Source organism: Rhinatrema bivittatum, chromosome 6 (assembly GCF_901001135.1).
Source record: "Rhinatrema bivittatum chromosome 6, aRhiBiv1.1, whole genome shotgun sequence".
NCBI classification, from domain to species: Eukaryota; Metazoa; Chordata; class Amphibia; order Gymnophiona; family Rhinatrematidae; genus Rhinatrema; species Rhinatrema bivittatum.
In genome coordinates, this window is record NC_042620.1 from 141,625,977 (window position 1) to 141,644,116 (window position 18,140).

At 45.2% G+C, this 18,140-nt stretch overlaps 2 protein-coding genes across 4 annotated transcripts in view; one reads left to right on the forward strand and one right to left on the reverse strand.

Annotated features, from left to right (window-relative positions):
• LOC115093770 (glucose-1-phosphate thymidylyltransferase-like) overlaps nt 1-16,288 on the reverse strand; it is a 38,869-nt gene extending 22,581 nt beyond the window's left edge. The window contains exons 1-4 of one of the 3 annotated variants that reach the window (XM_029606004.1): nt 15,463-16,288; nt 6,307-6,511; nt 4,844-4,933; nt 363-442 (exon numbers count right to left, since the gene is read on the reverse strand). In XM_029606004.1, coding sequence (XP_029461864.1) covers nt 363-442; nt 4,844-4,933; nt 6,307-6,498 — 362 coding nt within the window. In that variant the 5' untranslated portion in view covers nt 6,499-6,511; nt 15,463-16,288. Of the gene's footprint in view, nt 1-362; nt 443-4,843; nt 4,934-6,306; nt 6,516-15,462 lie in introns of all 3 variants that reach the window. The other 2 variants (XM_029606003.1, XM_029606002.1) reach the window with 2 other exon arrangements.
• The window catches only part of ANKAR (ankyrin and armadillo repeat containing), a 381,604-nt gene continuing 379,702 nt past the window's right edge, over nt 16,239-18,140 (forward strand). The window contains 1 exon segment of the mRNA XM_029605998.1: nt 16,239-16,343. The gene's annotated coding sequence lies outside the window, so the exon portion shown is untranslated.

The following is an 18,140-nucleotide window of genomic DNA, read 5'->3' on the forward strand; positions in this document are numbered from 1 at the left end:
GGAAGAGAGTTTGATAGCTATCATAAGAATAATAGTTCCAAAATGACAAAGAAAATTCACTGGTCTAAAGAAGTTCTTTTCTTCTCTGGATAAGATATAACATCCTTGGTAAGGAAAACTGTTTTCTTAATTATTATATCAGTTAGGTTTTGCTGTTTTAATGAGTTGTCTTAATCATGGTGGAACTTAATTTGTGTGAAGCATAAAATCTTATGTGTCAACCTAATTATGTTCTAGATGAGGCTTAGTGTATGCATAAATTGTTGTATTTGAATAGTTCAGTCAACCAGAAATTACAGGCTATCTGGAATGTTTCTAAAAAGTTAAAAAGAAAACCAAAAATGTGCTAATGAAAAACTTACCCAGCAATAATTATTATATGGTCGTCTATTCTGAATTTGTCTAGGACAAGCTGAAGACAGGCGATCGCTCCTAAACGTTCCTGTAATAAAGTCAGAGCTCTTACCATTAATGTCTATAATAGATGATTACAGTTTTCAGCTTTCTGTGGTTTCTTCATTATGATAGACCCTGTGAATCCAAGTAGCACAGCAATCTGACTAAAAGACAGACGTAGATTGAGGGAAAACTTACAGATTACTTGGCTTTAAGAAATTATTATTGTTAATCTGTAAATGTGTGTTAATTCAACCAATTTGAGTGTAAAATCCTTTGGTGGTCCAAACTGGCAGGTAGTATTGGCTTGATTCACTCTATTTGAGGCTGGAAAAGAGTCAGTGGCAAAGGTCACCTTTTATTCCAGCGGATACAGCTCAGAGATGTGCTGGCAGGTCTGCTGCGTGACCTGTTCAATAGATCCCTGGAAATGGGAGTGGTGCCGAGTGATTGGAGAAGAGCAGTGGTGGTTGCGCTTCACAAGAATGGGAGTAGAGAGGAGGCTGGAAGCTACAGGCCGGTTAGCCTCACTTCGGAGGTGGGAAAATTAATGGAGACTCTGCTGAAGGAAAGGATAATGAACTATCTACAATACAGTGGGTTGCTTGATCCGAGGTAGCATGGTTTCACCAGGAGAAGGTCCTGTCTGACAAATTTGATTGATTTTTTTGATTGGGTGACTAGAGAATTGGATCAGGGAAGAGCGCTCGATATGAAGTACTTGGATTTTAGTAAAGTTTTTGATATGGTCCCACATAGAAGACTCATGAATAAAATGAGAAGCTTGGGAGTGAGCGCCAAGGTGGTGGCATGGATAGAAGACAGCCTGTGATGGTAAATGGAACCTACTCTGAAGAGAGAACGGTGTTAAGTGGCGTGCCACAAGATCTATATTGGGACCGGTTCTGTTCAATATTGTTGTGAGCGACATTGCAGAAGGGATAGAAGGTAAAGTTTTGTCTATTTGTGGATGATGATACTAAGATCTGCAACAGAGTGGACATGCCAGAAGGAGTAGAGAGAATAAGACTGGATTTAAGGAAGCTTGAACAGTGGTCGAAGATATGGCAGCTGGGATTCAATGCCAATAAATGCAAAGTCATGCATCTGGGGTGTGGTAATCCAAAAGAGATGTATGTGATGAGGGGTGAAGGGCTGTTGTGCACAGAGCAGGCGAGGGACCTTGGGGTGATAGTGTCTAGTGATCTGAAAACGCGAAGCAATGTGACAAGGCGATAGCTAAAGCCAGAAGAATGCTGGGCTGCTTAAAGAGAGGAATAACCAGTAAGAAAAAGGAGGTAATAATCCCCTTGTACAGGTCTTTGGTGGGGCCTCACCTGGAGTACTGTGTATAGTTCTGGACACTGTATCTCAAAAAGGACAGACATGATGGAGGCAGTCCAGAGAAAGGCTACCAAAATGGTGGAGGGGGAGGGTGTCTCCATCAAATGACTTATGAGGAGAGGTTGCAGGACCTAAATATGTATACCCTGGAGGAGATGGGGTGCAAGGGAGATATGATACAGACCTTCAGATACCTGAAAGTTTTTAATGATGTTCAATCAACAACAAACCTTTTCTGTTGGAAAGAAATCAGTAGAACTAGGGGTCACGAAATGAAACTCCAGGGAGGACAACTCTGAACGAATGTCAGGAAATATTTCTTCACAGAAAGTGTGGTGGACGTTTGAAATGCCCTTCCGGAGGAGATGGTGAAGACAAAAACAGTAAAAGATTTCAAAGGGGCATGGGATAAACACTGTGGATCCCTAAAGGCTAGAGTATGCAAATGAAGAAAAGAGTGCATGGGGGTAACTTGCTGGTGTGGTGGTTACTACCCTTAACCAATAAGCCTTCATACTGTTGATGCAACTCTATCATTGCTCTCTGCTTCAATGGCAGGGGGCAAAGAAGAAAAGTGGAATTAGATTTAGACTGCAACCAACAAGGACATTGAATAGTAGTCTGAGAAAACAAATAAGCATGGGGGCAACTTGCTGACGTGGCAGTTATTACCCTTAACCAATAAGCCTGATACTTTTGATGCAACTCTCAACTGTTATGGTTAATGGTGTTTGGGTGGATCCTTGGACACTGTGGCAGCTGACCATGCCAACGGGGGGGCAGTCCCGTGAGGGACCACAGTGTCAGGCTAAACTTTGGACAGACAAACACAGATTTGAATCTTTTATTAAACAGTATACGGAACCACCAAAGGTGGCAGTAGTGAGTAGTGGTTGTAGAGCCCGGCTGGGCACGTCTCTCACAGAACGCTGGAACAACGGATCCTCTGTAGGCAGTGCTGTAGTGGAAAGAGACTGAGAGTTATGAGCACACAACAGAATCAGCATGCAGAGTCCCAAGTAGAATAGGAGAGCTCCATGACAGGGAGAGCAGGCCCTCGAGGAGTGAGTACCTGATCCCTTAGAGCAGAGAGACTCCGTAGCGTTGTACTCACTAGCAGTAGCAGAGATTCCACTAGATGAGAGGTCTGGCACTGGAGTGAGTACCTGATTCCGGCGAAGCAGTACTGTAGAGAGAGATGTTTTCTGTACTCCCTGATGGTGACTGTAGTTAGTTTTTCCAAGTAGAAGGTAGAAGGCAGCGACACAGGGAACATGGGCCCTCGAGGAGCGAGTACCGGTTTCCTGATAGCACCTGAAAGAAGCAGAGAGGCCCCCGAGGAGTGGGTACCCCGTTAGTGATCCCGAAGGGTAGTAAGAGTTCCAGTTAGAGCTGGAGTGGCAGAGTAGCTTAGGACCGGAGAGCGAATCCCATCCGTACGAATTCCCTTGCTAACTCGACGAGCTAGCAAATGCAGTAGGCAGATATATCCTGATGTCGTGACGTCAGAACAGGGGGACACCCCTGAGGTTCGCGCCAATGTGGAAATAAAGATGAGGGTGGCGTGCGCGCATGCACGTGTCCTAGAGGTACCTTGAAGGAGAATGGCGGAAGGCAGCACCAAAGCCGGTCCGGGGACGCCGGAGAGGTCGGCAAGCAGACGCCACAGTGGCCATCAGTCCAAGGTGAGCGGGAGGAGCCGCAAGTAGAGAGAAGTAGGCGGGGTGAAGTCGTCGAAGACCGACGGACGCAACATCAACATTGCTCTCTGCTTCAACAGCAAGAGATAACAGGGATTTGGAATCAAACAGCAACCAACAAGGGCCCTGACTTTGACAGTTGGGGAAACTGATAAGTGTATGGAGTAGTAGATACTTCCATAAGCTTGCTGGGCAGACTGGATGGACCATTTGGTCCTTTTCTGCTGTCATTTCTGTATGTTACTATGTTTCTATTCAGGGAAACGCAATATTCCATTAATGTTTGCCTAGTGGAGGCACAACAGCCCCCCCCCCCCCCCCCCGTGTCCCATAATCATCAAAATCACTGTCATGGCTGTCAATAACTGGAATCCATGCTGGCTGTCTCAGTGGAGGCATCCAGGATTGCATTGGCATGAAAACTGAACTCTTTCCCCATCAAATTAAATTGCTTATTATTAAGCTTGCATTCCTGCAGCTTGTGCCATAAGTACCAAGATAAAACTAGAAATAAGTCCTTTTGCCTACATCTTTAAGTAATACAGTAGAACCTATGCCTGGTCTTGCTAGTTGGGTATTTTCTGTATATATGTTACCTCATTGTACAGCAATAACTTGTTGCCTTCCCATAAAGACTGGTTCCTACAGTCCCTGGTTTTCAGGCTACCTACAATATGCAAGTTTATTTGTTGTTTTTTTTACATCAAATGCATGCAGTTATCTGACTTCATTGTTTTAGCCTGAAAATCACTGGTGGCTCTTGAGGGCCAATTGTTTATCCTTGCCCTCCATAACAGCATAAACAGCAGCAGGCTATACATTTAAATAAACTGGTCTGTGCCTGCACCTTCCCTGTTGACTTTTGCTCTTAATTTAGGTAACTTCTATCTTCTACTGGACTGAAAGTGAGGGGGGTCTTCATCCAGAGCAGGAGATATTTGTGAGACTGGCTCCTCTTCCTTTTTGATGTGCATAGTCCCAGATATAGAGATGGAGACAGTGTGATTGGCTGCTGTTTGCCTCTCCAATGTATGTCTGAAAGATGGGCTTGGCTAGTAAATGTTAATGTAGTTATAATTGTTTTTATTTATGGAAATTGTTTTTATGTACTTTGACAAGATTGTAAACCAATGTGAAGGTTTGGTCCATACATTGGCATAGAAAAAATTGATAAATAAATAAATACCATTGCATGGACAAGAGCAGTTTTGAGCCACATGCAGCCCTATTCAGGAGGTTAGAATGGAGTCCAGTGTGTTGACTCTTGCCTCACCACAGGCAGACATATTGTATACCGTACATCAAGAAATACTTGAAAGAAATACATATATAAGGATTAACAGAAATAAGTACCTATAAAGAAAAGAAAAATATCAACATCTCATATTAATCCATAAAGGTACCTCGTTACTTTTCGTCCCATCATTTATAATCTTCACAGACTTGTATTTCTGTGCCCATTCCTCAAACTTAGCATAGTAAAGGTCATTGGTCTGGAAAAAATGAACCAAGTTTGTTGCTGTTCTAAATTTTTAAAATACTCAGTTATACCCTGCAGTATTGTAAGTAATTAATACTAACACAGATAACTGTGATGTAAACCAGTAATGTATAAGTTGGCATCTTCGATTAATTCTCCTATCTTGGAATACCATCAGAATTAACCAAAATGAAATAATGCTGGGCCATTCTCGGCCTCTAAAAGTGACAGTGTTTGTAGCCCACCAAATTACAAAATATGAGGCTAAATTGTCTGGGTGTACTTTGTAGCTAATTTTCAAACAGAAGCTACCCAGATGGTTCCCCTTCCAAAGTGAGCTCGTATAAAGTATACGTACCAAAAGGAGCCCCATTCTTTGCGCAGGTGGCCAAGCCGGGTAAGATGACAGGTGAGCTTTTGAAAACCATATGCATGTGTGCTGTTTTCCAACCCCCACCCTCTCCAGGAATGTCTTGTCTTTAACCCGACTAAAAGCTTGCACTCTGCGGAAGCCCACACAGACTCTGAGCTGGAGATCAGTTTACCTGGGTATCTTGCCCTTGAAGTGTGCGACTAGAACCTAAAACTCGTGTCACCACTGTAAGCCTTTCTCCCACCAATTACTTGGGGCACAGCAAGTTTACCTTTCTATTTCACTTTTGAAAAATGCAACTGGATCAGGGGGTACTGCAGTTTACAGATTTGTGCAACATTAGTGAGAATTAAGACAGAACTGTAGGCAGCACCGAGTAAGAAAAAGGTGCACATTAAATTCTTAACATATTATTACAAGACAAATAAAAACAAGAAAATGTAATGACAAGATAGAATTTCATCTTAGTTCCTTAGTGCCCCAAAAATCTCTAGAGAGAAAAGTAAGCTTGTAATTGATGGCTATCGATTGCATTGTATCTAAAGAAATAATACACTCTGTGTACAATGAGACTTCTCACGGGAGGCTGCTTTAGTATTGGTGTTAATTGGTCTGAGGCACTGAATAGATCCCTAATTTGCAAACTTCTTGCAGCACAGGACAGCCCTTAGGAGCTGTTGATCCCCCTATTCCAATGGTTCTCAACCCAGTCCTCTGGCCACACAAGCCAGTCACTAGGACATCCACAATTAATATGTATCAGAGAGATTCGTAGAGAATGGTGGCAGTGTGTGCAAATCTCTCTCATGCATATTCATTGTGGCTATCCTGAAACCTGACTGACTAGGTGTGTCCCGAGGACCGGGTTAAGAATCCTTGCCCTATTCAACATAACTTTAAAACTTCTTTTTGCTTCTTCATCAGCATAGAGGTCTCAGGGTTTCAGACAGGCTCTAGTTTTCACTCTAATTTTCAATGGTACAGGAAAACAAAGAAACAGAAGGCACTCTCACAACCACAAAAATGTCGGTCACGTCAGCTGTAGCTTCTAAGGCTGCCACCCAATGCGAAATAAGAGGAAGGTGTCCAATGGGAAGCAAGGGCTTGGGAATGTCGAGTAGATGCTGAAACTCTTTATAGTTTGTGGTCTGCAGATCGCGGAGTAGTCTTGTACCATAGCCTGCAGCCAGTATAATTGCCTTCATGTTTAATGTGTTTCTGTCTAACAAAAAAGAAACCATGTTTAGCAAGTCTGAAACTTGTTTCTTTTATTTTTTTTACCAAAATAAACAAAAAGCCTCTGTGAAAATCCTCCCACTATATACAAAAGAAACTAAAACACCGGGCACTAAATATACTGCTGATGAAACTCTGCTGTCCGGTATCCCTTTGTGGGGTATAAACCATTCATCAGTTAAAACTCCAATTGGGACAGACACCGTTTTACTCTATATAAAACTTCTATGTGCCCGTGTCATGTGCTCAATTTTTTCAATTTCTTATTCCTTTAAACACGATATAATCTAATGGCATTGTCCCACAAGCTGCATTGGTTCATCAAGGAGATTTGATGTGGGATAATGCCATTAGGCTATATTGTAATTAAAGGAATAAGAAATTGAAAAAATTGAATGGTTTGTACCTCACAAAGGGATACTGGACACCAGTTTCATCAGCAGTACATTTAGGGGTAGATTTTAAAAGAAGCGCGCACAGCCTACATGTGCGTGTGCTACCTGGCACGTGCACATGTACGCCCGATTTTATAACATGCGCAGGTGCACGCATGTTATAAAATCCGGGGTCGGCGCGCCCAAGGGGGTGAACAATTGTGCATCTTGCACGTGCCAAGCCACGCTGCCTTCCTCCGTTCCCTCCCAGGCCGCTCTGAAATTGGAGCGGTCTGGAAGGGAATTTCCCTTCCCCCTAACCTAACCTTCCCACCCCTTCCCCTAATCGTTCCTCCCCTAGCCCTACTCTAACCCCCCCCCAAATTATCTTACCGTTTGCACCTGCCTCTGGGCAGGCACAAGTTGTGTGCGCTGGCAACTTGCCGGCACGCGATCCTCTGACACAGCGGCAATGGCCGCTGTGCCTGGAGCCTCTAACCCTGCCCCCTTCCCGCCCCTTTAGTAATGCCCTGGGACTTACATGCGTCCCGGGCCTTCATGCACGTCGCCAGGTCTTTTGAAAATAGGCCCGGTGCGCGTAGACCCAGTTACGCACATAAATCCTTTTAAAATCCAGCCCTTAATCCCCAGTGTTTTAGTTTTTTTTATTTTTTAAACAAAATATAATCTTCTAGGTTTGGTCAGCGTTTGAACTGTTTCATGTACCTAATCATGGTGGTTGGCAGTGCATTAATCCGCCCCTATTATGCAGCTTCTTGATTACAGCTGAAAGGCCATGGACCAGCCTGTTGGCTCAGTGGCAGTGTCATGCAGAGGGATCCGGATTCAATTCCCAGGGCAGGTCTTCCACGTCCCTGGAAATACTATGAATACTGCAAAGGTGGTGTTCACATCTCCTCAAGGGGAGAGAGTGAGAATCCTCGCACAATGGTGATACTTAGTGGCTGGATTTAAGTCCATGATTGCAGGGATCCAGAAAGCATCCTGATGCATGGCCCTCAGCCACAGAGCATCGCAGCAATGACTGGATCAAAGAAAGTTGGGAGGGGATATAAAATGAGGGACAGAATCCCCGGCTCATTTGAATGAAGGCTCATGGTGCCAGATATCAGCCCTGGTTCCCAGTAAGCTGGAAGCTCAGATTGTCAGGTCAAAACAAAAACAAAAGGTCAAGAAGGGACCACCCCATAGCTTACAACTCTGATCCTAATAGTTGATTTGAGTGAAAAAGAGCCTGAGAAGCAATCATTTCTTGGTGTGAATTGCAGGCATGCAAGGTTGCACTGTCTTCACATTCTTGCTTCCCAGTGTATTGCTACTCTGGATCCCTGCATAATTCAAAGGCACTTTTTTTCTGGCTACATGTAATCTTTTGATAGTATCTCTTGTAGAAGACACACATGACTGCTGCAGCTTCCTATGGCACTTAGGGGTACAGGTTATACAAAAGTTGCAATACAAGTTCAAGTTCCTTTTATTTTTAATATACTTTAAAGGTATTTGAAATATTTCAGCCCCCTAAATAATTTAGTACAAGATGAAAAATGTTACCATTTTAGAACCTTAAATTGATGTTATACCTTAGGTTTAGATTCAAGCCTCTGTACATTATTTATTATGGATTTAGCTCACACCTTTTCATTGGTAACTCAAGGTGAATGATATTCGGCTACAGGAGGTTATTTCATTGTCCCCAGAGGGCTTACAATCTAACTGGATCATTTTTCAAAATGCATTGAGGCCCTAATGCGCATTAAAAGGGGTCTAACTTGCATTAGGTGCAAGGCCTGGCGTATTATTTTTTGCAACACAAACACACATACAAATCGGCTGATCATATGTTCATCGCTCAGGCCTTTTTTGTGTTAAGCGATTCATAAATCTAATAAATTTGTTATAAGTTCTCTTCCATTTTTCACTTTTTCTCTAACTCATGTTACCTTGAAGAGACCCTCAGATACCCTTTAGTCTTTTTCTGCCTAATGGATCCATGCACAATCAATTGGATCGACCGTTTATTGTGACCTTATTACTATGTAATGCTAATTGTTTTCCTGGTCAGTTTACTCTCTGACTATTCTTATACATTCATGGTTCCATGTATCGCCTACAGGCAAGTTCTTTGTAAACTGGTTTGATTTGTATCTAATGCAAGAAGATCGGTATATAAAAACTAAAAATAAATAAATAAATGTAAATCAGTATGCAAAGGGGAGGAGTTTTTTTTCAAATGAGTGTGTCACAACTCTAATCGTGCTGATTTAATGTGGGATTTAACTACACCTATTATTTATTTATTTATTTATTTATTTATTTAGAGTTTCTTATATATCGATAGCCGTTTGCACATCGTATCGGTTTACATACAATTGAGAACTTATGGGCATGACCCTTACAATGAACAATCACAAGATGTGTAAAAATATATACAAGAGAACATATATGTAAAATGAACAGGGAGTATATATAGGGGTATCTTAGACAGCTATAATAGCATTAATTATATCTTAAAGCGAGGAATTATTATACAGGGTATCATGCTACGAGCAAAACAAGTACACGAAGCTATACAATGTATTACCGAGAGACAAGGTTCATCACAACCGTGTTCCTACAGCGTTCTTAATGAGTTGCCATGAGAAGGGGTAAAAAGCCAGAGATGGGGAGCTGTATACATAATGGATTCATATGAGTGGGTCGGGGAGAACATATACATAATAGATTCATATGAGTGGGTCGAGGAGAACACAAAGGAACAAAGGAATACAGAGAAACAAGAGAGAGGGGTGAGGCATAAGCGACAAGAGGGTGGCCAAGAAGATTTAGGGACTAAACAGATGTCGGTAGAGGGGTGGGAGTCAGATGCAAATGGTTATTTTTGGCGGGTTCTGAGGAAAAAAACTTTAGCATGCCACACCTGCCATTATCATGGATCGTGGCTATTAGCACAGCACATAATATTTTGGGGCTGCTCACTGACACACCTACAAGGCTTCCTGGGCCAAGAAAAACAACTTTTATTACTTGCCCTGTCTTCCTAAAGCTACTATGTTTGGGTCAAGTTTACTTGTGGTGGACAACTGGATGTTTCAGGCTGCTTGCCACAGACAACACTACCACTAACACCAACAATCAGCAAGGGAATGTATTTATTTACAAGAATTTGACTGCAATGTTTGGGGTGGGTTACAGGTAAACAAGCAAAATAAGGTAAAAATAAGAGTACATTATAAAATTATACAAATAAAAACATAAAATATCAGCAGATAAACATAAGAAAAAAGACTATAAAATTTACACTAAGTCTTTGACAGCCTGTTTAAGTAGATGTTTTTTTAAAGCTTTCTTGAACTCTTTTTTTTAATTGCATTAGGCTCTCAGGGAAGATGGTATAGAGTTCCATATAATGGGGCCAGCAATGGAAAAGGCCCGATCTCTAGTTACTACAAGCCTGGTGGCTTTGGGAGAGGGAACTTGCAAAAGAAATTGTTTTTTTGATCTGAGATTACGTGAGGGGATGTAAAGGTATAAAATAGCAGAAAGCCAAGGACTTTTATTATTATGAATGTTATGAAAAATGGATAAAATTTTATATTGAATCCTCCACTGTATGGATAGCTAGTGCAGTAGTGGCAGGGGGTTCCCTGTCAGTAATCTCCGCATGTCTGCGAATCATGGTCTTCTTGGCTAGTCCAGGGCCACAAGAAGTACCGGTCCCCTGTGTAGGCTTATCTTGTGAATGATCGCGCCTAGTAGGGGCCACGGTGGGAAGGCGTATAGCAGAGTCTCCTGTGGCCATGTCTGTACCAGGTTCCCGTCTGTGACTGAAGTAACTGGGTACTTGGGCGTTGGACCGGTTTGCCAGGAGGTCCATGGTTGGTGTTCCCCACTGGTTCACTATCAGTTGGAACGCTGTGGTCGACAGCTTCTATTCTCCTGGGTCTAGACTTTCTCTGCTGTGGTAATCCACCATGATGTTGTCTTTCCCGGTGATGTAGACGGCTGAGATCGCCTGGATGTTCCCTTCCGCCCACGACATTAGGGGGTCTATTTCCAGGGACATCTGTTGGCTTCTGGTTCCTCCCTGACGGTTGATGTAGGCCATTGTTGTGGCATTGTCCGTCATTACCCTGACCGCTTTGTCTCAGAGTCTGTGATCAAACTGTAGGCAGGCTAGTCTGACTGCCTGGGCATCTAGGCGATTGATGTTCCACCCCGACTCTTCTGCGTTCCACTGCCGTTGGGCAGTTAGCTCTTCGCAGTGTGCTCCCCATCCTGCTCACCTCGGACACCTCATAGGCTGGTGTCAGAGGTGAGCAGGATCCAGGTCGGTGAGGATAGTCTCTTTCCCTGGCTCAGGTGGCTGTCTTGTAGCCACCACCGTAGTTGGGTTCAAACTTTGCCAGTGAGCGGTAGACGTACGGTGTAGTTCTGAGACAGTGGACTCCATCGCAATAGGAGTGAGCGCTGAAGGGGCCTCATATGAGCTTGTGCCCATGGTACTACTTCCAGTGTGGATTCCATGAGGCCGAGGACTTGTAGGTAATCCCATGCTGTGGGGCGAGGTTCGCTCAGCAGGGCTCGTAACTGGTTCATCACTTTTAATCTCCTCGTCGGTGTCAGGATGACCTTGATTTCCTTGGTGTTGAATCGGACTCCTAAGTATTCTAGAGTCTGTGAGGGTTGCAGACAGCTCTTCTTTGTGTTGACCACCTATCCGAGGCTCTCCAGTAGAGTCTTGACTCTGCTGGTTACCTGGCGACTTTCCTCTGGGGATTTCGCCCTGATCAACCAATTATCTAGGTAAGGGTGTACGAGGATTCCTTCCTTCCTCAGTGTTGCCGCCACCACCACTATGATCTTGGTGTACTTCGGGGTGCTGTGGCTAACCCGAAGGGTAATGTCCGGAACTGGTAGTGACGGTCCAGGATTTTGAAGCGAAGGAAGCGCTGATGTTCTTGATGGATCGGCATGTGCAGGTAGGCTTCCGACAGATCTAGGGATGTGAGGAACTCTCACTGTTGTATCGCCCTTATTACAGAGCGTAGGGTTTCCATGCGCAAGCGGGGGATCCTTAGGTGGCGGTTGACCGACTTGAGGTCCAGGATGGGCCTGAACGTTCCCTTTTTCTTGGGGATGATAAAATAAATGGAATAGTGTCCAGTATTTGTTTGTTGTGGAGGCAGTGGGGTTATGGCCTCTAGGGCCAGTAATCTGGTCAGAGTAGCCTCCACTGCCACCCTCTTGGAGGGGTCGTGGCAGGGGGATTCCTCGAACTTGTCCTGAGGGGTTCAGAGATAGTCCAGGTAGTATCCCTCTCGAATGATGGTGAGGACCCACTTATCTGAAGTTATCTCGACCCATCTACCTTTGGTAGAATAGGGCAAGTCTGCCCCCTATGGCTTCTTCCTTTGCATGGGTCGGCCGAATCTCATTGTGGGGTGCGGTTGGGGCCAGGGCCTGAGCTGGTTCCACTTTTGTTGTGCTTGTTCCGAAAGGACTGGTTCCTGCCTGCAGGGCGAGGTGCTTGGTAAGTGTTTCTGTATGGATTGAAGCGCTGTGAACTTCTGCCCCTGGAAGATCAGGGGAAGGGTCGGTGGTTTTTCTTATTCCTGTCCTCCGGTAGTCGCGGTAATGGGGACTCGCCCCATTTGTTAGCCAGTTTCTCTAGTTCACTGCCGAACAGGAGGGATCCTTTGAAAGGCATCCTTGTGAGTCGCGTTTTGGAAGATGTGTCGGCCGACCAGCTTCAGAGCCAGATTTGCCTCCTGGCTGCCACAGCTGATGACACTCCTCTGGCCGCTGTGTGCACCAGATCGGAAGCAGCATCCACAAAGAATGATACTGCTGGTTCCATGGCTTCCCCAGGGGTGTTGCTCCTGGTCTGTGATAGGCAGGCACGTGTCACCATGGTGCAGCAGGTTGCTATTTGTAGGGACATAGCGGCGATGTCAAAGGACTGTTTAAGGATGGATTCCAGACGTCGGTCATAAGCATCTTTGAGCGCCACTGGGATAGTAGTGCGCTTCGAGACCGCGCAGACCATGGCATCCACTTTTGGGCATGTCAGAAGGTCTTTGGCCGCCGGGTCCAGAGGGTACATGGCTGCCATAGCCCGTCCCCCTTTGAATGTAGACTCTGGAGCACTCCATTCCAGGTCAATTAGCTGCTGGATGGCTTGTAACAGAGGGAAATGGCGGGATGTCTGGCGGAGTCCCTCTAGCAGGGGATACGTCTTAGGCTCCCCCGAAGCGCTTGTGCCCAGGATAGCAAGCTCCTTCCGGCTGTGGGTGACCAGGTCTGGGAGCTCGTCCTTGGTGAAGAAGCGTCTCATGGTCCGGTGAGGCTCTGTCCCCGGAGGGAGTTCTCCCTCTTCTAGGGGCTCTGATTCCTCCTCAGGAGTTGTCCGTGTCCCCGTGGGTGGGACTTCTGGGCGGTGGCATCATTTGTCTGGGCCTAGAGGGGCCTGGGGCGTAAAGGTCTTCTGGTGGAGCCTGTGTCTGTTTTGCCGGAGGCTCCGTCTGCATGTGAACGAAGGTGTGTAGGCTTTTGAAGAATTCCACCCATGAGACAGATGCTGGGTCCAAGCTAGGGGGCGCTGTGTCCCTGGGGGTCCCCCTTTGAGGAAGTGTCCTGCTGGAATTTGCTAGGTCCGGGGTACTCATTGAGGAGCTAGTACTCGGTCCTGGATGGGACTGGCCCTGGGCTGGATCTCCCAGGGCCTCCTCGCACTGGGCGCACAGGGCATTGGCCTCTTCATTTTGTGCGGCTCTGATATGGCATGCTGGGGCAGAGGCCTTGAGCTCCATTTCCGGTGGTGCCATGAATATAGGCGCATAAATCTTTATGCGCTCCGGTGTGTTGAAGATGTGCGTGCGGGTTGTGTGCGCACAAGTCGCAGTTATGTGCCCGGCCCAGGAAGCGTGAGATGCGCGCGTATCTTATGCGCACGGTACTTGTGCGTGTAACTTTATGCGCACATGTATTTTGTGCGCTTGGCTAGCTTTGTGCGCCCGGATCGAGACGGCGGACAGAGCGGCGAATAGGGCCAAAATGGTGGTGGTGATCACACGGGCAATATGGCGACCACTTCTGAGGGTCTTCACGTGGAAAAACCCTTGGATCTAACTGGGGCCTAGCCCTGCTAGGGCGGATCAACCCAGTGGCACTGGTCCCGGCCGGCGACCTGTGCGACTCCTTGACCTTGGAGACCGGAGTCTTTGACGAAGATTTATACCTTACCTTGTCTTCGGTGCTTCCCGGTTTCGTTCTGGGCGGTCTCCGGCTGCGGGGGGAGAGGGCAAATACCTTCACCGCCGCGCTCGAGGATGCACCCGCTGCCTCTCAGCCGCACCCGAATTCGATGGGCTAGGTCCCCGCCGAGGATCGGCCCCGGACCAAGGCTTACCTCCGAGGGACCACGGAAATCACCTCGGGAATTCTCAACTGGGGGAGGGACCCGAGGGTATCACCATAGGAGAGCGGGGCTCATCTGTAGAGGTACGTTTTCTTCTGAATTTGGATTTTCTCCGTTAAAATTGTTCTAATGCTGTGAGAGCATGCAGGTAGGCCCTAACTGCTATGGAGAAGGAAAATACTGACGAGTTGCACTTCCTGCAGGGGTATATGTACTAGGGCTGACGTCAGCTTGAAATCTGATCCGTCTCCAACTGCTATCAGGCGTACACTATACCCATTGGTCCTGAGTCCATCTGCTACACACTAGGAAATGTATTTGCCCTTAAAAAATTACATTTAAATGCTGCTTATATGATAACAAAGAGAGATGTGCATATGAAAGGGGCGTGTGCAGCCAGATCACCCTTTCCTCGGCAAGACAGAGGCAATTCTCTGATTTGCTCTGCCCTGAAACTAAAGAAATTCTGTTTTAATTAAGGATCCATGCTGTGAAGGACTCAGAGTCCTTTGAATTGCAGAAGACTGAAGGTTCCCTTGGCTGGCTGCTGCTGTAAAGAGGGATCAGTGGTTAGTAACAGAAGAAATACTGATGTCATTTCCCACTCTGCAGCATTCAAATGGCTCCAGAGTAGGACACAAGCTGGAACTTTTATCAGTACAAAGACTGTGTAAAGATTGGAGTTAGCTACTGATTTAATACTAGTTTGAAACCTTTGAGCAGGATTTCATGCCTAAACCTCTACAGTATTCATATATTTGTGAAGTGAGCAGATTGATCAAGTTTGCTAATCATTCAGTAAAGTTTAATGCTGTTACATGCTAATGAGGTGTGTAGTTTCATTATTGGTGCTGGGCTATCAGTTGAACTGCAGGTCTCTACAGCCTTAGCCTTGCATAGTCTGAAGTTGATTAACTCGGAAGTAATACCTACAGCAGGAAACCCATGTTACAGCTATATTGCAAGGTTACACTTGCACTCTCAGACACAGACACACGCTTTCTTGGACACACACCATATACAATTTGTCTCAGGCACATATACATATGCTTTTACTGCTGCTTACTTAAGCGAGTTGTCCCCTCCTTGCTGCCAGCCCTTACCCAGCTTGCAGGACTCACCTTTACAGGTCCTCATCCCGCTTTCTGCTCCTCAGAACACTCACGGTCTGCAATCATTCTGTTTCACAGTTGGCCTAGTGCCCTTCTCTGAGGGCATACCAGCCAGCTCATACAGAAGTCTGACTAGTAGAGCAAAGAACGTCCCCCTGACTTCCAGCAGCAAAGCAAAAAAAAAAAAAAAAGTTACTGATGAGAAAACAAAGCCCACTACTTGTCTTCTGTTGTTTTGCTACTGTCAGTCTATTATAAGGTGATAACGTTGCAGATACTGCTTTTTTTTTCTTTTGCTGGCTGTGATTTGTTCTTCCAGCAGCGAAAACTGGAGAGATAGCTGGTTCAGGAATCATCAGCGGGGGAGGAGAGGGGAAAGGCTAAACCAAGTAACAGCGCCTGTGTTGAGGAGGGAAGGGGTGGGACCAATGAGCACGGTATTCTCTCGTACTGTTCTGCTTCCAGGCATGCTCCGTAAATTGGGGACATGATTGAAAGTCTCTAGATTTGTAGCAAAATCGTCCACGAATTGCTAAATCAGCTCCACGTCGCGTTCACAATTCTAAAATTCCCATCGGAGTCAAAAAGTCGCCAGATCTAGCCACACAATCGCTAAAATTTGCAACACTACGCAGCCAACAGCGGTCATATTTCATCGGTCACGTGGAGCACACTGGGTTGCCAAGGTACGGCCAAGAGCGCGTCTCCGAATCCGGCTGGTTGCTAACCAGAGTCTAATAGGAGCAGATGGTGGTGGAGGAGCTAGGAACCGCATCTGAGGCCAGAACTAAACCACGCTAGCAGCGGGTATACAACATATGGCACCACCTGGTCATGTAGCGCTGTCTACAAATACTCGCAAACCTTAGCGACTTTATCAACGGGCAGGCGTAAGTATGTGAATTAAGAGCACATAATAGGGAGATCGCTATACCGCCACCTACTTTACAAAGAACATCTGGATAGGCATTTGATTTGTGAAGCCTATGTGGCATTAGAGGGCGGCCGCGGAAATTGAAGTGTGCACCGCTATGAAGTTTGATTGACGGACAGTGAAAAGAACTAGCGGAAGTTTATGGCTCCCCACAGTAAAAGGGATTGAGCAATGGGGCGGGAGAACGTGGAGCCAGTGTTACCACGGTAACACTGAAAGATGCTGGGGCAGGGCTCAGAAGTTGATGCGACAGTAGCGTGGTGAAAAGCAGGGTTTGTAGGACTTCATTGGGAAAATGGACTGAAAGATTTAAATCCAAAATATTCCTGCTTTACTATTCACCTTGCAAAAAAAAAAAAAAAAGGGGGGGGGGGGGGGGGCAGACGACACCTGCAATTTGCTCATCAAAGCCGGTTGCAACATATGGCTGTGTACATGTGGACGTCTAAAGTTGTGAAATGTTTTGGATTGGTTCTAAACTATTATGTGGCATTGAGTTAAATATGTGGAACAGTCAACCTTAAAATATTTTATTAGATACAGTAAGTACATTGGGTAGCATAACTGAGTATGCCATTTATAGATCGTGCTTATGTCCTCCATAGTTGCCGTAACTGCTGGAAATCTAATTTGTGCTGTAGCAGTTATAGGGACCTGCTGTCAGCCATGTGAATTACCAGACATGTTGTCCTGGTTTCCCGTTTGTATTGTTTTGGTGCCCTGCAAAATTGTGCATCCTTCCCTACTTGTCTAGATGGCTATGTACTGATCATTTCCTTCGCAGAACAGTTTTGAGGGAGTGCTGACAGCAGCAGCTGCATCTGTTGATGGGTGAGCAGGATTTTTGAATATTGATTTGCAGGGGAAAACCCTTTTAAACCTTGCAAGCTAATTTGAGAGTTAGAATTAATCCTGTATGTAAGAAAATAAGAACATGCCATAATTAATCCTGTATGTAAGAACATAAGAACATGCCATACTGGGTCAGACCAAGGGTCCATCAAGCCCAGCATCCTGTTTCCAACAATCCAGGCCATAAGAACCTGGCAAGTACCCAAAAACTAAGTCTATTCCATGCTACTGTTAATAGTAATAGCAGTGGCTATTTTCTAAGTCAGCTTAATTAATAGCAGGTAATGGACTTCTCCAAGAACTTATCCAATCCTTTTTTAAACACAACTATACTAACTGCACTAACCACATCCTCTGGCAACAAATTCCAGAGTTTAATTGTGCATTGAGTGAAAAAGAACTTTCTCCGATTAGTTTTAAATGTGCCACATGCTAACTTCATGGAGTACCCCCTAGTCTTTCTATTATCTGAAAGAGTAAATAACCAATTCACATCTATTCGTTCTAGATCTCTCATGATTTTAAACACCTCTATCATATTCCCCTTCAGCTGTCTCTTCTCCAAGCTGAAAAGTCCTAACCTCTTTAGTCTTTCCTCATAGGGGAGCTGTTCCATTCCCCTTATCATTTTGGTCGCCCTTCTCTGTACCTTCTCCATCACAATTATATCTTTTTTTTTTAATTTATGTTTATTGATTTCAACCATATAAACAGAAGAACTGTGAAACAGTATTTATACATCAATAACATATAACCTGTTCTCCCACCCCCCTCCCTCTGTCCCTCCCCCTTCCCCGCCCCTTCGATCCACCATGCTGCTATGTGAAGAAGAAGCCAGTTCATGTCTGGTAAGATATTGTCAATGTCTACCAGAGTTCGTGGTAAGTCTCCAGTTAACACG